This window comes from Oncorhynchus mykiss, chromosome 16 (genome assembly GCF_057628025.1).
Source record: "Oncorhynchus mykiss isolate SJ-2025 chromosome 16, ASM5762802v1, whole genome shotgun sequence".
Lineage (NCBI taxonomy): Eukaryota > Metazoa > Chordata > Actinopteri > Salmoniformes > Salmonidae > Oncorhynchus > Oncorhynchus mykiss.
In genome coordinates this window covers 48,007,942-48,029,042 of record NC_143037.1, presented here as the reverse complement: position 1 = coordinate 48,029,042, position 21,101 = coordinate 48,007,942, and the positions used below count along the sequence as shown (strand labels likewise).

Below are 21,101 nucleotides of genomic sequence, written 5' to 3'. Positions count from 1 at the left end.
GGCTAATGACCTTGAGCCTTTTTGGATGGGCACTTCTAATGTTTATTTATTTATTTTGTATTTCACCTTTATTTAACCAGGTAGGCTAGTTGAGAACACCTTTATTTAACCAGGTAGGCTAGTTGAGAACACCTTTATTTAACCAGGTAGGCTAGTTGAGAACAAGTTCTCATTTACAACTGTGACCTGGCCAAGATAAAGCAAAGCAGTGCGACACAAACAACAACACAGAGTTACATATGGAATAAACAAACATACAGTCAATAACACAATAGAGAAAAAAAAGTTGAAATACAGTGTGTGCAAATGAGGTAAGATAAGGGAGGTAATATCCATGCATACAATACAGCCTGTTTTAGAAAGCCCAGTAAAATGAATTTGACTCTTGGCTGAAGACGGAAAGACACTGCAGCATTGGCTCTAGAACATAACACACAATCTTGATCATTCTTGGGCCAGGGTCCGGAAGGAGTCTGGCAGTGGGAAGATGGCAGTAACTGATGTTTTGTTTGAAACTGCTGGCGAGTTGGGGGAAGATGAGAGCACAGAGAGTGAGAAGGAGTGGTTTACAGTGACGAAAAAGAAAGGAAACAAGAGAAGTAAAGTTGTGGTGGACTCATTTTTAGTTGGAGTGAGGGTTTTGGACCAATGAAACATTGGATATCCGTTTGAAGTGTTGATAAATCTAATGGAAGCATTGGGTGAAGTGGGATCAATGGAAGTCACAAGAAGTGTGCTTATTTCGTTTTTTTGTGTGTCCGAAGACAGGAAGTGCCTCAAGAAGATATATTTGTGGAATCTTTAATGTAGGATCTTCAAAACAGTGCACCTATCAAGGGGGTTATCACTGGGGTGGCACTTAAAGTGTGTGCAGAGGTAGTACCTGAGGCTGACCTGTATGGTAGATGGAGTGAAGACATTCACTTGATCCATAATATTGTTATTTGATGAAGGGGTCTCTCCCTTTTCATGTCAAGTTGGGCTATGTGAAATACCCTGTAAGAGCCTTCGTGCACAAGCCCCTTAAGTGCAATCAATGCAAAATATTTGGTCCTGTGTCAAGTGTATGCAGACGGGAAGAGTATCAAAATGCTAGTGGAGGTTAGATGCTGCAATTGTAGAGTGGGAGTTATATTTGTTATGTTTCTATTTTTGAACGATGTCATGATGCCCTTTCATACAATGGTTATTTGTTTTTAGTTTACCACCCGTACAGTAGGTGCCGGCATGCATCTCCAATGAACGTTTGCGGACTGCCATGATACCATAGATTTTTTTCTGCATGTTGATGTTTGATTTACGGTGATCGTTGTTGTAAAGTAACAAAATAAAAAATACTTTGAAGTACTACTTAAGTCGTTTTTTGGGGTGTCTGTACTTTACTATTTATATTTTTGACAACTTTTACTTTTACTACACTACATTCCTAAAGAAAATATGTACTTTTTACTCCCATACATTTTCTCTGATACCCAAAAAGTAGTCATTACATTTTGAATGCTTAGCAGGACAGGAAAATGGTCAAATTCACACACTCACCCCTACTGCCTTTGATCTGGCAGACACTCAAACACAAATGCTTTGTTTGTAGAGGATGTCTGAGTGTTAGAATGTGCCCCTGGCTCTCTCTATATATATGTGTTTTAACCTCTACGGGATCGATGTCCCTATACCAGGACCGTTGAGGTAATGTGCGCTAATGTGATTAGCATGACAGTTGTTAGTAACAGCAAACTTTCTAGGACATAGACATGTCTTACATGGACAGAAAACTTTAATTCTTGTTAATCTAACTGCACTGTCCAATTTACAGTAGCTATTACAGTGAAAAAATACCATGCTATTGTTTGAGGAGAGTGCACAACAACAAAAACTTATCACGGCAACAGGTTTGATACATTCACCTCTGAAGGTAAATAATGTACTTACATTCAGTAATCTTGCTCTGATTTGTCATCCTGAGGGTCCAAGAGATAAAATGTAGCATAGTTTTGTTTGATAAAATCCATTTTTATATTAAAATGTAGGAACTGGGTTCTACAATTTGAACCCCTGCTGTATCTGACTCCACACCCACCCCAAACCGCCCAGCCATCTAGATCTAAACTAACATTTTGTATTACCATATCATTTTTGTATCTTCTCTATAGTTATGTACTTAAAACAGTAGCAATTGACCAATTTGTCACATTTGGCAGACTTGACACAAAATATTGTCCAGTATTGCCATGCATCACTGGATCAATCTGAAACTTTGCACACACACTGCTGTGGCCAAAATCTAAATTGCGCCTAAACTGCAATATTATATGATGGCCTTTCTCTTGCATTTTAAAGAAGATGGGAATAATTTTTTTAGAAAATGTTTTTTTGTTTGTATCATTTTTTACCAGATCTAATGTGTTATATTCTTCTATGTTCATTTCACATTTCCACAAACTTCAAAGTGTTTCTTTTAAATGGTATCAAGACTATGCTTAACCTTGCTTCAGGTCCTGAGATACAGGCAGTTAGATTTGGGTATGTAATTTTAGGCGAAAAATGAAAGCAAGAAAACTGTGCTGTCTGGTTTGCTTAATATGAGGAATTTTAAATGATTTATAGAATTTCCTTTTACTTTTGATACTTAAGCAGATTTTAGCAATGACATTTACTTTTGATACTTAAGTATATCTAAAACCAAATACATCAAGTATATTTTACTTGGTGATTTTCACTTTTACTTGAGTCATTTTCTATTAAGGTATCTTTACTTTTACTCAAGTTTGACAATTGGGTCGTTTTTCCACCACTGAGTATGTTTTTAGCCACATAAGTGTTGAATTTTTGGGATCTTTTTATGGTTATCCCGCACACTAGGTGGCAGCAATATAACTTTGTGGAAAAAGTCCGGTGTAAAACCCTAACGAAGAAGATGAACCTTCCTGGGCCGGTAGGAGAAGTTGTTAATTTGTTGCCACTGTAGGTTACTGTTTTTGTCGGTTGTGTGTAATTTACACAATTGCAGCGTGTGTTGTGTTCGCTCGATAACCAATTCGTTTGTATCAATTCGAGATGGTTCATGTGATGTAGCTGAAATCAGTTGTTGTATAGCCAGTTCGAGTGATTTCAGGATAACAACAGCTAGCCAGGACTGCTGTTGCGTAATCACTATACTCCGTGAGCCGTGTTTGTCAGGCTACGTTTATACGTTGTTATTGACCGTCAAAATAGCAGCTTCCCCCCCCAAAAAACTTTTCAATTTATAGTTATAGTTATATCCGTGTTAATGGGGAAGAGTAGAACATACATCAGTATAGGATATGCTACCTTTGGTATGCTAGTTGGTTTTTCAGCATTTTTTGTCTGGAACATAGCATACAAACAACCATGGACGGCGGCAATGGGCGGATTGTCAGGTACAGTAACAACAGAATGGCGGACATACCAGTGTGTCGTGAACAATATTAGCTTGAGCAACGATAGTGGAATCGGCGGTTCGCATCCAAAATAAAAGTTCCCCATTGAAATCAATTATGTATTAAAACAAAATCCTCTATTGCTGATGCTTTGAAGCCACCGGTCGGCCATATTGCTAACCGTCCCTACCCTAACTCGAACGTAACCATTTTAAATGTCATGGGGTAGGGAAGTCCCATGAAGTCAAGGGCATTAGGAATAGTCCTCTGTAGGAATTAATGGACTTCTGCAGTATTTCAGTTGTTTCAAGGACAAAATTGCGTGTATTTAAGTGTTGTAGTAGTGTGCATAGTAACATTAGTCATCTCTAAAATGTATAAATGTTTTTATATATTTGTTTAATTATTAGGTTTAACACGCATAGTATAATGTAAAAGTATATATTAAGGTGTTTGTAATAAAATAATCATGGCAAAAACTAATGTGGACATTTATAAATGTATTTCTATATCTTATAAAATATTTTTTACAACGGTGGGGAGTGCCAAGATGAAGGAACAGTGGCTTCAACACAGTCATCTAGTGTATATATCAATCATTCATTGAAACTGATGCAAATGGATAAAAATAGTGGAATGAGCCACAATTGGATTAGATAATGCTAAACAATGTTGAAATGTTTATGGATATTCAACAAAAGACAATTTGTTCATTTGAAAAAAATGTATCTGTTGAAATTGCACTGTGGATGTATTAGAGTTCAGAATTGCATTGGTCTACTTATGAATCCAGGGTCTATGGAATGAGGTATCAGCCTACTCTGTAAAACCCACAAATTACAAAAGTTACACAATAAGAGCTACGCTGCTAATATTTGTGTAAACTCTTCCGAATTGTTGTCTGTGGGTGTCACTGAGTAGGCTGGTACCCCCATTTCATGGTCCAAAGATAAGTAAGTCTGTACAGTGCATATACGTATGCCCCCAATGCAAATACATCCGCAGTACGATTTCAACAGATTTCTACCGTTTTGTGTCATTTTAACTATTGTCATTTGTTGAATTTATATAACAACATTCTAACATCCAACATCTTGTCCAATTGGGGCATTGTTCCACAATTTTTAGCACTTCTCATGTTTCAATTGGGGACTTTAATTTTGAAGGTGAACCGCCAACTCCACTATTGTTGCTCATGCTAATGTTGTTCTCAACACATACACACACGACAGACTTGTAGGCCAAGATAAATGGGCATTTCACCATAATTTCTCATAGTTTCAGTGAAATGTTTTTGTGTAATACTGTGTTGTTACTGTAGCAAAAAAAGGCTAAAAGATTGAGCCCAGGGATGGGCAACTGGCACAGACCGTTAGATCAATAAAAATATGTATATCTTTTTTATTTATTAGGAACTCCGTCGGGCTGTCTCAACATACTGTTTTGAGTTAAACTAGAATACAGAAGGTGCAGTGTTAAATTTGGTTGTACATCAGTAGTTTTTCTCTTGTTATCTGAGTCACTGATAGTTTGTCTAAACTTGTTATCATGGTCAAATTACCTGCCGGGGGTTTTGTTATTCAGTCTATCTCAGATATAAAAACTGCAAACATTTCTCTTCAAAATGTATAGAATTGCAGGAAATGAGCTGTAAAACAGCTAATGTACATCTCCGCCCCATGGCAAAATGTATAGAATTGCAGGAAATGAGCTGTAAAACAGCTAATGTACATCTCCGCCCCCATGGCAAAATGTATAGAATTGCAGCAAACTCTTTAAAACTGCAACATTTTCCCTACACCCCATGGCAAAATCTGTGGAATTGCACAAAATTAACTCTAAAATATATCTTTATTTATTTATTATTATTATTATTTTTTTTAAAATCTCCGCTGCAAGAGGGGGCCACTATAATGTTTTGCTCGCAATGTGGGGTGTAGATCGGCCCCTCATGATGAGTTCAGATTTTTTGTGTCCTCCATCCCCATCAAAGTTGCCCATCCCTGATCTAGCCTAATGCCTTGATGAACTGAGACTATTACTCACAACCTATGAATAAATGTGTAGAAGTGTGAATTGAATAGGCTGACTGTTTGCATCACATTTAGCGTCACAACCTTTAATTAGCGCAAGGGCCCCTTACCTCTGCTTCACCAATGGCTTTTTCTGTGATGCTCCCTAACTTCGCACGCTGTCCCTATGTCCTAGTTCAGTCACGAGGTCTCACAGCATGCCTGCCCTTCTGGAGAGTATGATACGGTATGTTTCTGTCACCCAACAGGAGTGCTGGCGCTCTGGGCCCTTGTCACCCACATTATGTACCTGCAGGACTACTGGCGCACATGGCTGAAGGGACTCAAGTTCTTCATCTTTGTTGCGGGTCTCTTCTCCATCCTGGCTGTGGTGGCCTTCGCTACTTTCCTCACCCTCGCCATCACACAGAAGCAATGTTAGTCTTTCTCTCGCTCTCTGGCTCATATTCTCTTATCTGCTATGTAGCTATTGATTACAGATTCAGAAACTATATATCATCTAGAAATTAAGTGTAGAGTTATTCTGAGAAAGTTTGAAAGATTGTATATTCTCTCCCGTCCTGCAGCTCCCACTGACCCGACGAGCCTGTACCTGTCCTGTGTCTGGAGCTTCCTCACTCTCAAATGGGCCTTCCTCCTAGCCCTGTACTCTCACAGGTACCGCCAGGAGTTTGCAGACATCAGTATCCTCAGTGACTTCTGATCACCATCCATTTTACCCACCATACACTGGGTAGGAGGTTTGGGGAACCAGCCAGCTGCAGAAGAGTTGGTCAAAAAAAACGTGTTTCAACGAAAGTGAGCACAGAGAATCTGGAAGGGCTGCATAAGAGTTCTTTGAACTTTTAATCAGCGTAGTTACACACTCCGGACAAGCCCTACATTGTTGTCAACCCTCACTACTATACATACAGTAACAGCTCATTTGTTTTGTTGGAGTGAGTAGCCATATAGTCACTTGGAAAAACTCCTGATGGGGATCCACTGCTTATCTGTAATGGCAGGCAGCAGTGGCTTATGTTTCTAAGCAAGGATTTGCACAAGGCTATTTGTAGAGTGGCTTAGGGATCAAGACTAGGTCATGTAGGCTGTGGGGGTTTGCCTCTGAGGATTTGGGTCGAAGCTTTCCAAAAAGACACAGTTTTTAAGAATTGTATTTTAAATTTCAGGTTGAAATGTATTGATCCAATGTCCAATCTAATGAGTAAGTGTCAAATACACCCATGGGGAAAAAGGCTGTCACTGTGTTATGTGGTCTCTCTGCTGTTTCTCTCTCCGTCACTAGGGAGAGCAGGATTATTTAGCCAGTCGTTGCTATCTCTGTCTGGATGTTGGCTTGTCATATGCTTTTGAATATTTGTTATTCTCTTTTAGTTAACTACACACACATATTTGATGTGATGCATAATAATGCACTTTAAAGTGTTATTCATTCCATTGGATTGGTTCTTCCAATGCTGTCGTCTGCTTTTAAAGAGAAAAGGCCAGAGGGTGAGGATGGATATAATGCAAGCTAATACACAGGTGTATGGAAGTCCTGATTTGATGGGGTTTCTTTTTCACTGTTTCTATCTTCATACGTTTTCTGTCTTATATTCATGTTGATCAGCACATTATTTGGCTTTGTTTTTATCATATTAAATATCTAATGTATTTAAACAATTTCCACCTTTTAAACAAGTTGGTCTTGATTTTAAACCTGGTATCCTTCTCTATTTGTATAGCAATGCCTGCAAATGTGTGAATTGTGTGTTTTTGTACGAGATAGAGAAAGGCTATTCGTGAGAGAGAAATATTTTAAATAAACAATTGGTTCGTTTTGCATGGTAAGAGTTTTTAAAAAATGTATTCACAAGATGTATTTTGGTTGTACATTCTATTAATAAATGTTGAACTGTGGTTTATGTTGAGATGTGACTGTATGATATTATTATTTAGACGGATCCTTGCAATAATAATTTCCATAATCATATTGCACTTCCACAATGAAGTATTCCAACCAAACATGATGCCTATGACTTTCCCTCTAAAGGCAGCTAGGCCAGGGTTTCCCCATCTGTGGCTCCTCCCACGTAGAAGGTGTCAGCATAGCCCCAGTATAAAACAAATACTGAGTCTTTTCTGGGGTGTGAAAACTCAAACCAGTACCATCCGATGGTTCACTCTGACACTACGGTACAGTGCGGCATACTTGCTTTGTTTTTGATTTGTTGGTCTCTTGACTCTGCCTTGTGTTAGATTTTGAAATGTGCTTAGTATGTTGCAGATCACCTCGTATCAATTGTAAGACACTTGGTGGTCTATTGTCTTCGTGTAGGCTTTCTGAAATACTATTTGCATTCGGACTCTGGCACACATGCAAGAAATGATCTTTCGGATCTCAAAATATAGTTTGTTAAATATCTATCCTTTTCACTTGCGTTACTGAAAAATCTAGTCTTAATGGTCTGTCATTAAATTAAAAAAAAAAAAAAACATTTTGAATATGCAACCCATCCAGTGTTTTAGTTCAGTATTACCATGGTCTTTGTAGTGTGAGAGGGGTTGACGTGTGACTGACCACGTGCCTCTAGTTTGTAAGATTGGTTATCTAGCTCTGTTCAGACAGAATGGCACTGGACCTACCTACCTCTCTCAAGGTTAGATTAGGAACCCAGCAGAACATGAGAGGTTTATACTCAGGAAATAAGGGTGCTTAATTCAACCTTACTTCTTTCTAACCACTGCCTATGTATTATAGTTGCGTGATATTCATAGACCTTCCTTGTATATGGATGCCACCTCAAACGATGCTCTGTGAGTGTCCTTTGAGTAGCCAGGGAAGAGTACCAGTCAGTTTCTCCTATCTTGCCAACTCTTAATGGAATTGTCACACCAAAGTCATGTTTATCTTGACAATAACAGCCATGGAGTTGGCAAGAGCTCAAACAGATCTGGACCAGTCTAATTTTTGAGCAATGTTGTGTCATTTTATCAATGCAATGTAATCTCTCATTCACACCTCAGTGCAGCTGCATGGATACTAGCGTCAATTTTTGGCCTGTCTAACTATCCTCTGATTGGCTGAAACCATGCAACAAGAGCGCCCACGCTATGTGATCAACAGGCCAGCCTACTCCCTCCCAGACTTTGATGGGGAGTTTGACAAGAAGAAACGGGCCTTCCCCATAGGAGAGAAAGTGAAGAAATGCTTCAGGTACAACGTTTACATTCTGCTGACTATCAAAAGCCCACAACTGTTTGTCTCTTTTCATGAGTCAATAAAGCTCATCTAACAACACTTGAGTACTTTCATTACGACATCTACATTTTAAACCAGTATGTTCCCCTAGAGAGAACTGAGCTGGTACTATATCAAATAAAGAGGAGCCAGCTATGAGGCCATAGGGTGACTGTTCTAACCAGACTTGCATGCTGATGCACGTTATTAGGTGCTCTGGGTCTCGACTCAAGTCCCTGCTGTTCAGACACCTGCCTATCCTGAGCTGGCTGCCCAAGTACAAGGTGAAGGAGAACCTGCTGTGTGATGTCATTAGCGGGGTCAGCGCAGGCACCATTCAGGTTCCTCAGGGTTTGTCAGTCTCCTCCTTCTGGTGTCTCATCATTTGAGCTGTTGTCCTGCTATATATTATCTCAGATGAGAGTTGGAAGCAGAATAGTTTCCTAGTGATGTTTTTAACGTTACAATTTATTATCAAGAGTTTATGATTCATTCAATTCATGAGTCATGTTCTGTACAGGCATGGCGTTTGCTCTGCTGGCTAACCTGCCTCCTGTCAATGGCCTCTACTCCTCCTTCTTTCCTCTCATCCCTTACTTCTTCATGGGCACTGCTCACCAAATGGTCCCAGGTACTGTAAATCTACGGTAAATCTACTGTAAATCTACATGTAAAAGGATAATTGAAGACTTTAGATGAAATACTATCTCCTTAAAGTGTGATGTGATTGAGTGATCTCTATGTCCAGGTACTTTTGCTGTGCTCAGTATCATGGTGGGAATGGTGTGTCTGAGTCTGGCCCCTGAGTCTGACTTCAGCCACTTCAATGCCACCCTCAATGCTACACTAGTGGATGAGGACAGGATGAACGAGGTTCGACTGGGCATCTCTGGAACACTGGCCTGTCTCACTGCCGTCATCCAGGTATTGCCTGAGGGCCACATAGAGGCTTAGTTCATCATTGTACAGTGTCAATACAATATGTTACCTTAGTGTGGTATCGTGAAAATAATACTGTCTTCATAATTGTAAGTGACCTGGGACACAAATTCTATCTGAACAGATGGGCCTGGGCCTAATGCAGTTTGGCTTCGTGGCCATCTACTTGTCTGAGTCGTTCATCAGGGGCTTCATGACGGCTGCAGGACTGCAGATCCTCATCTCTGTACTGAAGTACATCTTTGGTATTAAAGTACCTCCCTACAGTGGACCACTTGCCACCATATATGTAAGTCTCCCATATGCATGCAGAACTACATTACTACTTACACTAACCATGATGCCCCTCTCTATAGTTTCTAAAAGTTGCCAAAATGATGTCCCTTTTTGTCCCAGACTCTAAAAGATATTTTTTATGGCCTGCCTGACACCAACATAGCCTCGCTGGTCTTTGCTCTGGTCAGTAGTGTGGTACTCATCACAGTGAAGGAGCTGAGTGCACACTTCCGTCACAAACTGCCTTTCCCCATCCCCATGGAGATCATTGTTGTGAGTAATCGAGGAGACTAATCTGTTCCTCTTATGCTATGCTATGCTGTGCTGTGCTATGCTATGCTATGCTATGCTCTGGAGTTGTAAGACCAATATAAATGGTTAAACCAGAACTTCCATTTGCACAGGTGGTAGTGGCCACAGCCATATCAGGTCCCCTGGACCTGCCTGAGAAGTATCACATGGACATAGTGGGAGAAATTCCCCTAGGGTAAGGGGGACAGAATATTACCAGAAAAGTTTACTGTTATGGTTTGCTATTATGGCTGTTTTACAGTCTATCCTTACACAGTAGATGCTGTGGTCCCAACCTCTTCTTCTAGATTTCCTGCTCCGATCCTCCCAACAGTGATTCAGTGGGATGACATGCTGAGCACAGCCTTCTCCCTGGCTATCGTGGGCTATGTGATCAACCTGGCTATGGGCAGGACACTGGCAGCAAAGCATGGCTACGATGTGGATCCCAACCAGGTATGAATAGGGGACAAGCATGTCTTCGTCTTTTTTTCTTCAAATGAGATGAAAACCCCATTTTGTCCCATTTAAAAAAAAATGTAATGCCACCAAATCCCTGTCTAAGCTGTCTGACTATAGTCTCCATTACTCATCATAGTGTACTATAAACACTGATAGGAGTGTGCGTTTCTGTGCAGGAGATGTTGGCTCTGGGCTGCAGTAACTTCTTGGGGTCTTTCTTCAAGATCCATGTGATCTGCTGTGCTCTGTCTGTCACCTTGGCGGTAGACAATGCTGGGGGAACATCACAGGTCAGACACAGGGAGCAGTGAGGCAGGACCACGTCGAAACGTTGCACGGCACTAGACAACACAGTATTCATTGAACATACCTCTCACTTTTACGCCTAACAATTCACTTCATAATCGTTCAATTGTTAATTTGCTTTCTGGTTGACTGACTAACATAACGTACCAAGTTTCATAAGAGCTCTGTTCAGTACACAACAGTATGTCATATTGTGGTCTTGTCTCAATAATCAATCTCTCCTCTACTTTCCTCTTCACAGTTTGCCAGTCTGTGTGTGATGCTGGTGGTCATGGTCACCATGCTGGCCTTGGGGGCTTTCCTCAAACCACTACCAAAGGTGAGGACCTTTATTTCAGTGCATTAAATAAAAGATAAGAACAGTGACGTACAGCAGGTGTTCTCAACCTTTTCCATGCCGGGGCCCACTGAAGCGCTTTCAAATCAGGGACCCCCTGAAAGCTCTCTGAGGCCTCCCAGGCATCCTAGACCCCTGGTTGAGAATCACTGACGTACAGTAGCACTGAAGGTAGAAAATCAAAAGAAGTCTTTGTTTCATCTTATATCATACACGTTCATGATCTACAAATAACATGTCGAAGGTAGCGAGTGTTTTAATCACCATGTATTCCTGTAGTCTGTGCTGGGAGCCCTGATAGCGATCAACCTGAAGAACACACTGCTGCAACTCTCTGACCCATATTACCTCTGGAAGAAGAGCAAACTGGACTGTGTGAGTCAAATAATCCACATGTTGCGTGTCAGCTCTGGCGACGATACTCAAACACTGTCAAATCTACTGCTCTAATGATCCCGTATCTTGTCCAGTGTGTGTGGGTGGTGTCCTTTTTAGCCACCTTCTTCCTGAGTTTGCCTTATGGAGTTGCCATTGGAGTCAGCTTCTCCGTCCTCGTGGTTATTTTCCAGACCCAGTTGTAAGTAAAACAACATTGATTGCGCAATAAAAGTCACAAACGGGAACATTTGCTATAGTCATCTGTTTTATAATGGTAAAAAATGATATTATTCATTATATTTGGTTCTTCACAGTCGAAATGGTTCAGAGATGGCTCAGATCATGGACACAGATCTCTACAAAAATCCCAAGATTTACAGCAAGGTAATAAAACATCGTATTCACCATTTACTTTGGATTTATGTTTGTGTCTTCTTTCATAGCAAGGTTTTATGAATGTGAATCTATCCAATGGAATGGAGACATTTTTATTTATTTTTTCTGTAGGTGAAATGTGTAGAGGGGGTGAAAATAGTGAACTACTGCTCCCCTCTCTATTTTGCCAATGCAGAGATATTCAGACAAAAAGTCATCAAAAAGGTACTTTAATGACTATAGGATGGCCATATCCCTCGCTCTGACATGCAAAGTCAATTATGTTTAGACTCGTTTCCCATATGGTGTGTTTGTGTATGTGTGTTTGTGCGTAGACTGGATTGGACCCAAGTAAACTTCTCTTAGCCAGGAAGAAGTTTCTGAAGAAGCAGCAGAAGGAGTTAGAAGGCCAAAACAAGAAGACCAAGAAGAAGAAGCTCTGCTCTTTGGTAACCATGAAGTCTCAGGTGAGAGGTCAGAGGTCAAGGGGCGTCAGGTCAAAGGGCATTCATGCATTAAAATGGACAGAGTTACTTTAAACTACCTATCTTATGTTGACTATTTTGTTGTTATGTCCTCCCCCATGTCTAGACCATATCACAGATAGAGCTTCAGAATGACTTTGACATTGGTGACAGCAATCCTTACCCGCCACCATCACCAACCAACTATGTCAACTTCCACTGTAGTGACATTGAGCTGGGCGAGCAGCCTCCCGAACCAGACCAACCAAGTTCCTCCCCTGTTACCCTGGACTCTCAACCCAGGCCCTTCCACACCCTCATCCTGGACCTGGCAGGGGTCTGCTTCATAGACCTCATGGGAATCAAAGTACTCATCAAGGTCAGACAGCTAGCCATTTGGTTTTTCTTTGTTTTCCCTTTATTTGGGTCCCCATTAGCTGAAGCCTTGGCTATTTGTTTGCTATTATGCTAGCTGCAGTATAGGAATTGTGAGATGATGGGGGATACTTCTGTATCCCATTTTATTTCATTTTTTAACAAGTCCGATAGTGCAGGATGCATTTGAACATTTGCAGTGATATGCACTGCAGCTCTCATAGAATTGGTTGAGGCTTGATGTGTGCTGTTATGCGCTTGTTGTTCACAGATGAACTCAAGCTATGAGATGCTGGGGATCAAGCTTTACTTGGCCAATGTTCAAGGTAAGATCTAGTTTTCATGACGTAGCTAGGTGACTTTCAAATGTAGTCATGGGAACAGAATCTTACTTGCAGGAGAAAAAGCTGAGTCACTGTGCGCAAACTAAGGGCACATAGAAGATTACATAGAACACAGTTAATGGTTCAAATTCAATCTCAGCATGACCATAATAGGGTCTAGAATTTTCAATTTCCTTCTCCTTCTCACTTTTTCCTATTGAGATAAAGAGGTGATTCATCAAAGGGAACAGCGCAGGTTGGCATTCAATTTACCATTCATTTACAAAGTGTTCTCTGTTCTTCTGCTGAATCACATATGCAATGCCTTGGGCTTCCTGATCCAAAAGAATGTTTAAGGTCATTTGAGCTCCACAACGTTGGGTGGAAAATTCAGTCCCTTAACACAAAAGCCCATGTCTGTCACATTACTTACACAGAAAATCCTAGTATCATAGAGGGCATGCAACGTCCCTAAGCTCCCTAGTTTGTCTCCTTGTATTACTTTGTTGGTTTCGGGTGTGTGTGTTTACAGCACAGGTGTACGAGGAGCTGGAGGGGGGAGGGGTGTTTGAGGAGGGCAATATCGCCCAAGGTCACCTCTTCCTCTCCGTCCATGACGCCATCCTCTGTGCCCAACAGAGGTCAAGAAACACCGAAACCTCTGAAAAGGCAGGTCCCACTTAATCCCACACCTTATAATTATGACCATGAATCACTTCACAGATCCTCATTTAGTAATGACAAAGTAAATCAAGAGGCAGGGGATTATTCCATGTAAATCATCTACACCCAGTACACATTAACTATGTCTTGTTTGCAATTTGGGCAAAGACAAAGACGGAACACTTCCTTTTGAGTTATCCAATCAATAGGAAAAAATCCAGCTCAAACACTTCACAGAACGTCTGTGATTACACAGTTAAGATTTTAAAAGATATATAAGGAAGAGATAGGTAGATACTGTTCTGACGTCTGGTGGGGATAAGGGGGCATTTGGAGCAGTGTGATAAGTTAGGGTGGGAATTTTCTTAGCTGTGTTCCTGGTACTCACCCTGCACATTCACTTGCTTCCTTTCTATTCAACCTCCACCACCTTATCTGGGGCAGTTAGTGTAAACAGGCAAATCAGACAACACAAGTCCAGGGAAAACTTGGCACCACTACCTATAACATCTACTTCTCAACTTCACTTTGAATCCTGTTGTCGCCAGAGGTCATGAGAAAGACAAGCCGTCTGTCTGTTTCTCCTTTATTTTCCCTCCCATTACCTCTATGGCCTCCTGGAACTAGAATGACCGTGCTGATCACTGGTTCAGATGATATCACAGACACAGCAGTTGAGTTCAAAAGAGCAGTGCAATTATAAAAAAACATGTGTAGATGATCACGTACTGTATGTGTGTGTAGTCCTGAGTTAGCTAGGTGTTAAGGAGAGGCTCCCTGACTGAAGTGTGTCTCTCTGTGGCGTTGCAGACAGAGAAAGAGAGGAAGGAGCTGGTCCTCTATATTCAGGAGGATGAGGAGAGGGATCTGGAGCAGGTACACTGACTAAAGGAACCATTTATCACTGTTGTGGAGAATCTATCTCGATGAAGCAAACTGTAAAACAGGATGGTTCCCGTTTACTAATCGCTAGGTTACCTATCGACCCAGAGTCATTCTGAATCATCCTTTATCTCTCCACAGGAACTGTTTTGAACATGGGATTTTTTACTACTGAATGTATGGAGAATGTATGAAACGAATGAAGATCGAGGAAAATGTTCATTTAGGTTGATAATAAACAAAACAAAAAAGTGTTGTCTGAACGGTCCATTTCTGCATCTCAATGATTGTGTGTTGTGCAAATAGTTCTTAGACGATCTCAAAAATCATGATAATAAACACGTGACAGTCTATACTGTAAAAAATATCTGCAGTGACTGAACAGCTGGTCTCACTATTCAGGTTTCCATCCAACCTTTTTCATGTGAGTAAAAGCGCACGTCAGATAAAAACATGTCATGATAGGCCCAATGGAAACTTTCCAAATGTCGACAAAAAACAAAATACTCTAGACAAGGTGGGATATTAATTATGTAAGAAATGTTGGTGGAAACGCTTTTATGTGCAAATGTTTATATAATATATAAATAATATAATAAACATCAGTAAACTTGGAGTCACGCAATGACGTGTGGGCCTCCCACTGTGACTTGTCTGGAAAGCAGGCAGTGTATTAGGCTACAGATGAAATAAGTTAAGAACTTCACAAGGTGGGGAAAGTGAAAGGTGATGAGCTTGGCCACATTGGCCATATCCTCACCTCAATAGCTAGGTTTCCATCCAATTGGCGACAGATTTTCATACCAATATATACAAAAATATGTTTCCATCAAATGGACTTGTGCAGATTACATTTTTTTGCGTGATGACATAGTGCACAAAGAAATACATTTTGCAGTTACATTCCCATGTAGGCTACGGAATAAAAAATAAAAGTAAAATGGGTATCCATCGCATTTTCAACTCTACTGATGTTTTTCCCACAAATTTTTTTTTGCGTTATAGCGAGTGTACCCACTCTGGTATTGGTACGGTGCTCTAGCATGCAGGGCTCAGATAGCGGGCTTTTAGCTAGAGCGCACGTATAGCCTACAGACCTTGACGGTCTCTGGTCCACACTCCAGTCCAGTTGGTGGCGGTAATGCACCTTAAAGTTGGTTGCAACTGACATACAAAGTCCACAGAAGAAGAAGGTGCGACGGTTTGAAGAAGTGGTTGGTCAATAGGCCCATGTTGTGATTAGTAGGACTAGCACAGTGTATTTGTTTCTCCTGGAGGTGAACATGTAGTAATGTTTTTCCTAATTTGAAGTGAGACTTTCGCCGGTGTTATCCAGACACGGGAGGACAGGTGTGTTAAGTCGCACGCAAATAAACAGCAATAATGTCTGTATCTAGGCTAATTAGGTTTGGAATGTTAGTTTTTCTCTTGATTTGAACAAACTACTACACTATAGACTGATCAACATGAACTTACATAAAATATACATATTTGATCTAACACATTCCGTTATAGTTCAGATAGCCTTACATTTTTTTTACATTAAATTGTATGCGCATAACGGGTAGTTGTCAACATGGACCAATCTCCCTCTAGTGGAATATGATGTAACACAACACTGAAACAATCAAATGTTTGAAACGAACTTTTATTGAATTCATAATATTCAATTACTAAACCTGTTGCTAAAGCATACAATGTAAAATCAAATTACATCTATCTTATTGTACAGTTGTGGTGTTTTCCTGCTCTATTTTAAAAGCTGTAAAATATAGATCAGTGTGACAAAACAGAATGTGGACTTTCTCGGCACATCTTTTCAAAAACAACCTGAGCGATAATTTTCCTAGATCCTACTTTCTTGCCCTGTCAGATGTAAGTTCCCACCTGGATGTCAGCACAACATGAATGTGGCAGCAGGTAAGGAACATCGTAGGCTTATTCAAATGTAATCTCCTCTGTATAAATGGTAGCCTTGCCTTTACATTAGATATTGTACTGTATAGTTGCACATTGCTGAACTATTGCTCTCTTCCATTTAGTTTTTGTTTGGTTCAGCCTGGTGGTCACTAAAGCCATTTGTACTCTGGAAGAGTACCGTCTGGTGTGCTATGTGAACAGCAGGAACCAGCACCATCCTGACATGCTTGCCTTCAGCCTGGACATGGCTGACCCATTCCTCTGCACTCATATCATCATGGCCTACATGGACCTGGACCAGGACTATCACATCACACCCTTCACACAGGAGGACAAGACCCTCTGCAACTCCCTCAACATGCTCAAAGAGGTGTGTGTGTGTGTGTGTGTGTGTGTGTGTGTGTGTGTGTGTGTGTGTGTGTGTGTGTGTGTGTGTGTGTGTGTGTTACTACCACAACCATCAGGTTGTATAATTCCATCTCTTCTCTGCCCTCCACCAGGAACCCAGATCTGAAAACTCTGCTTGCTGTTGGGGGAAGGAACTCTACGGACACCAGGTCAGTACCCCGCTCACATGTAGAGTAATAATTGTAAGTGCTTTTGGAATTGAAACGTTTTCACCCAAGCAGTAACATTCAACCATCCCTCCACCATAGGCTCCTAAAAATGTCCTCTGACAACACCAGGAGGAAGACGTTTGTCCAGTCTGTTCTGAAACACCTGAGGCAGGAGGGCTTTGATGGACTGGATGTGGTGTGGCAACCTCGCTCTGCTTCTAATGTAGCACAGGGGGGGAAACATATATTCACTAATCTGCTCAAGGTAAGAGCTGAGATGACTTCTTGTTTGCATTTTCATTTGATGTTGTGAAAGTGAGAAATGTGTGTGTGTGTGTGTGTGTGTGTGTGTGTGTGTGCGAACGTAGGAGCTGCGTGGAGGAATTCAGGAGGAGGCTCGTGTCTCAGGGATTGAGGCCATGCTCCTCTCCACAGCAGTGTCAGGCCTGGAGGACTATGCCAGAGAGGCCTACGATGCACATTCCTTCCCCCAGTGAGTCCACACACAGCACCAGGGAGTATGGGACTATGGTGGAGAGAGACACTCACCTCTCACAGTTTTAGATTGACGTCTGATACAGTAAAAGGGACAGTACGAACGGCATAATCATGTAACATTGTCATTCATTGAAGTACTTGTTGATAGACCACACCACATATTATTTTACAGCTATTCCATGTGATGAAAAATGTTCCTAAGAAGGTAATCCTGACTTTTGACCCTGCAGGTATGTTGACTTCATCTCCTTGGTGACCTCTGACCTCCATGGGCCACTGGAGGGAATGTCAGGTCACATCAGTCCATTGTTCAGCCGGAAGCATCCAGCTATGGACACACCTCAGAGAGAAGTACTCACTACAGTTCAGTACAAATAAATTACTTCAACATTGTATTCCTGATGGGTAGAGCTGATTGAAATGACTTGGACACCAAGTTTGTTTCTGCTGGTTTTACTTGTCATGATTTCCAAAGAACATGTTATGTTTGTTAGTCTCTTCTATTGATCCTTTATGCCGTACTGTTTTCCCAGAACCAAGTGCAGTACTGGCTCTCTCAGGGAGTGGATTCCCAGAAGCTGACTCTGGGGTTCCCTGCCTACTCACCTGTTCCCCGAATCCTGAGGAACAAGATTAATTCTGACAAGGAAGACACAGAGCTACAAGAGGACGCAGCGGAATATACTGAGACTGATACTACTGTACGTGTTATGGCCTACCATGAGGTAAAAAGCATACCTGGTGCAATAGGAACCCTGTTACGGTTCAAGTGTCAATAAAGTTTGTTCCAACTTTGCTGACATTCCTGACAGGTTCTGTCTCTATGCTCCACTCTATAGGTGTGTCAGTACCTCAAAAGTGGGGCGGTGGTGACATTTGATAAGAGCAAGAAGCTGATACAGGCACATGAATACGATCACTGGCTGAACTTTGAATATATACATATCCTGAGGGAGAAGGTACATGTTTACATCAGTACAGCATCTGTGCAACACATTTCCTGTCTTTATATATCAAGCAAGCCGGAACAGTTGCATTACATTGTTACTTTATTTGACGGGGACAATGCACATTAATCAACCCATTTTGTAATTACGCCAGGTTCAGCCAGCCGACTAACTTTGATCCGATAACTATCATAGCTATGTGTAAAACTCCTTCCTGCTCCTCTGCAGATGAGAGCGCTGCAGCGTCAGGAGCTGGGTGGAGCCATGGTGTGGTCTCTGGATCTGGACGACTTCACGGGGACGCTGTGTGGCAAAGGTCGCTTCCCGTTCACCAGACTGCTCAAATCGTTGCTTCTCAGGGATAAGGGGCCACGACATCATAAACGCCACCACCGCTCACGCCACCGTCATCATCATCGCCATCCACATCGTCATGGTGGTTTCCTTTCCCGTGACAGCCATCGCAATGGTTACCATGTCCATTGTCACCGTCACCTTGACCGCCACAACATTTAATCACACAGTGGAGTGTGACTGTAACGTAACTCACTACACTGGCAAGACTCAACATACCATCCCTGGGGCGGCAGGTAGTGTAGTGGTCAGAGCGTTGGACTAGTAACCGAAGGGTTGCAAGATCGAATCCCCGAGCCGACGAGGTAGAAATCTGTCGTTCTGCCCCTGAACAAGGCAGTAACCCACTGTTCCTAGGAAAATAAGAATTTGTTCTTAACTGACTTGCCTAGTTAAAGGTAAAAAAAAATAAAATAAAATCCCTGCAAGAATATACTAGCATATGTTTTTTCATATGGTAGATCAGGTTGGACTGTTTGTTGGCTCTGTGAGTGATTTCTGTCATGGTATGGTAGAGATGAGGCTCTAGATTTATCTTCATAACTTGCACTCTGTCCTCTATGGTGGAATACTATGCGTTAATTGTATTGTTTTATGACAAATTTTACTGCTTTACAAATAATAAAATGAATGGCTCCATTTACATGGCCTAATATAAAGTTTTGATATACCATTAAATGACAGATTGTTTTCAGGTTGTTTGCAGTTCACTCTCACTGTAGCTTCTCCGTAGTTTAGAAAATGGTAATATCTTCCTTAGCAGTACTGCACTCCGATGCCAGGGGGCAGTATACTACAGTGTAAGGCTATCACAAATCCCTCCGTATGGGCCGGGGAAATCACAAAGGAGATTTCGCCTACAAAAAGTGTCTAGTGAAGTTGCTGACCAAGCCCATCTGCTGCATGGTGAGACAGTGGTCTTTCTGTAATTAACACCCAGTCTGAGTGTCCATTGAAGGACGCAGCTGTGGAGAGGAGAGAGCACTCTGCTCTGCCTTGTCCCCATGGAGACCTAGCTGACTCTATAGAAGGGCAATGCAGGCTGGAGAGCAAGGGGAGGAACTTGGCATCAGCATTTTCACATGGCTTTTGTTTCCCTGGACTCATCTGTTTAATAGTACGCTATTACAGCGCATTTGGAAAGTATTCAGACCCCTTTCCTTTTATACATTTTGTTACATTACAGTCTTATTCTAAAATGGATAAAAATGACAAATAAATCTCAATCTATACACTACCAAATAATGACAAAGTTTTATTTGTATTTTTTAGAAATGTCTGCGAATTTATTACAAATAAAAAACAAATACCTTATTACATAGGTATACAGACCCTTTGCTCAGGTGCACACCTGTCTATATAAGGTCCCACAGTCTATATAGTAGTAGTTTGCATGTCAGAGCAAAAACCAAGCCATGTGGTTGAAGGAATTGTCTGTAGAGCTCCGAGACAGGATAGTGTCGAGGCACAGATCTGGGGAAGGATACAAAATCATTTCTGCAGCATTGAAGGTCCCCAAGAACACAGTGGCCTCCATCATTCTTAAATGGAAGAAGTTTAGGACCACCAAGACTTCCTAGAGCTGGCCGCCCGGCCAAACAGCAATCAAGGGAGAAGGGCTTTGGTCAGGGAAGTGACCAAGAACCTGATGGTCACTCTGACAGAGTTCCTCTGTGGAGATGGGAGAACCTTCCATAAGGACGACCAACTCTGCAGCATTCTACCAATCAGGCCTTTATTGTACAGTGGCCAGACGGAATCCACTCCTCAGTAAAAAGGCACATGACAGCCAGTTTGGAGTTTACCGAAAGGACCTACAAGGACAGAGCGATCCTTGATGAAAACCTGCTCCATAGCGTTCAGGAACTCAGACTGGGGCTAAGGTTCACCTTCCAACAGGACAACAACCTTAAGCACACAGCCAAGTGGCTTCGGGACAGGTCTCTGAATGTCCTTGAGTGGCCCAGCCAGAGCCCAGACTTGAACCCGATCTAACATCTCTGGAGGGACCTGAAAATGGCTGTGCAGCAACACTCCTCATCCAACCTGACCGAGCTTAAGAGTATCTGCAGAGAAGAATGGGAGAAACTCCCCAAATACAGT

At 41.6% G+C, this 21,101-nt stretch overlaps 3 protein-coding genes across 14 annotated transcripts; all 3 read left to right on the top strand.

Moving 5' to 3' along the window:
* Positions 1–2,839: 2,839 nt before the first annotated feature.
* On the top strand, positions 2,840–7,330 carry slc48a1a (solute carrier family 48 member 1a). 2 transcript variants are annotated; one of them, XM_090202996.1, is made up of 3 exons: positions 2,840–2,932; positions 5,680–5,847; positions 5,998–7,330. In XM_090202996.1, exons 2-3 carry the CDS (start codon positions 5,715–5,717, stop codon positions 6,132–6,134), a joined length of 270 nt encoding a protein of 89 aa, XP_090059122.1. In that variant the 5' UTR covers positions 2,840–2,932; positions 5,680–5,714; the 3' UTR covers positions 6,135–7,330. The 2 variants fall into 2 exon arrangements, with proteins under 2 accessions (XP_090059122.1, XP_021421781.1); XM_021566106.3 differs by having other exon boundaries at positions 2,881–3,398.
* Positions 7,331–7,542: 212 nt separating this feature from the next.
* LOC110492093 (solute carrier family 26 member 9) lies at positions 7,543–15,089 on the top strand. Of its 4 annotated transcripts, none has more exons than XR_016487303.1 (21): positions 7,543–7,606; positions 8,438–8,627; positions 8,863–9,002; positions 9,172–9,282; positions 9,400–9,575; positions 9,715–9,879; positions 9,987–10,139; positions 10,271–10,353; positions 10,466–10,613; positions 10,796–10,909; positions 11,167–11,244; positions 11,542–11,637; positions 11,733–11,839; positions 11,955–12,024; positions 12,148–12,240; positions 12,351–12,482; positions 12,705–12,858; positions 13,126–13,180; positions 13,710–13,850; positions 14,655–14,716; positions 14,864–15,089. XR_016487303.1 is itself a non-coding variant. In XM_090202984.1 (21 exons), the coding sequence occupies exons 2-21, from the start codon at positions 8,503–8,505 to the stop codon at positions 14,873–14,875; spliced, it is 2,313 nt and encodes a 770-aa protein (XP_090059110.1). In that variant the 5' UTR covers positions 7,543–7,606; positions 8,438–8,502; the 3' UTR covers positions 14,876–15,089. The 4 variants fall into 4 exon arrangements, 2 of the variants coding, with proteins under 2 accessions (XP_090059110.1, XP_090059112.1); XM_090202984.1 differs by having other exon boundaries at positions 12,607–12,858; XR_016487304.1 differs by having other exon boundaries at positions 7,546–7,606; positions 8,443–8,627.
* Positions 15,090–15,844: 755 nt separating this feature from the next.
* On the top strand, positions 15,845–19,640 carry LOC110492092 (chitinase-like protein 4). Of its 8 annotated transcripts, none has more exons than XM_090202987.1 (10): positions 15,845–16,072; positions 16,573–16,642; positions 16,765–17,014; positions 17,143–17,199; positions 17,299–17,464; positions 17,568–17,692; positions 17,928–18,060; positions 18,231–18,422; positions 18,537–18,656; positions 18,873–19,640. In XM_090202987.1, exons 2-10 carry the CDS (start codon positions 16,627–16,629, stop codon positions 19,158–19,160), a joined length of 1,347 nt encoding a protein of 448 aa, XP_090059113.1. In that variant the 5' UTR covers positions 15,845–16,072; positions 16,573–16,626; the 3' UTR covers positions 19,161–19,640. The 8 variants fall into 8 exon arrangements, with proteins under 8 accessions (XP_090059113.1, XP_090059114.1, XP_090059116.1 ...); XM_090202988.1 differs by having other exon boundaries at positions 15,873–16,072; positions 16,596–16,642; XM_090202990.1 differs by having other exon boundaries at positions 15,879–16,072; positions 16,596–16,642; positions 18,231–18,398.
* The last annotated feature ends 1,461 nt before the right edge of the window (positions 19,641–21,101 follow it).

Excerpts from the sequence above, each read along its gene's own strand:
- slc48a1a (XM_021566106.3), top strand. The coding sequence starts at position 3,269 with ATGGGGAAGAGTAGAACATACATCAGTATAGGATATGCTACCTTTGGT. Across the intron at positions 3,399-5,679 it reads GGCAATGGGCGGATTGTCAG|GAGTGCTGGCGCTCTGGGCC; the intron begins GTACAGTAACAA and ends GTCACCCAACAG. Across the intron at positions 5,848-5,997 it reads CGCCATCACACAGAAGCAAT|CTCCCACTGACCCGACGAGC; the intron begins GTTAGTCTTTCT and ends CCCGTCCTGCAG.
- LOC110492093 (XM_090202984.1), top strand. The coding sequence starts at position 8,503 with ATGCAACAAGAGCGCCCACGCTATGTGATCAACAGGCCAGCCTACTCC. Across the intron at positions 10,140-10,270 it reads TCCCCATGGAGATCATTGTT|GTGGTAGTGGCCACAGCCAT; the intron begins GTGAGTAATCGA and ends CCATTTGCACAG. Across the intron at positions 11,245-11,541 it reads TCCTCAAACCACTACCAAAG|TCTGTGCTGGGAGCCCTGAT; the intron begins GTGAGGACCTTT and ends GTATTCCTGTAG.
- LOC110492092 (XM_090202987.1), top strand. Across the intron at positions 17,465-17,567 it reads TATTCACTAATCTGCTCAAG|GAGCTGCGTGGAGGAATTCA; the intron begins GTAAGAGCTGAG and ends GTGCGAACGTAG. Across the intron at positions 17,693-17,927 it reads GATGCACATTCCTTCCCCCA|GTATGTTGACTTCATCTCCT; the intron begins GTGAGTCCACAC and ends TTGACCCTGCAG.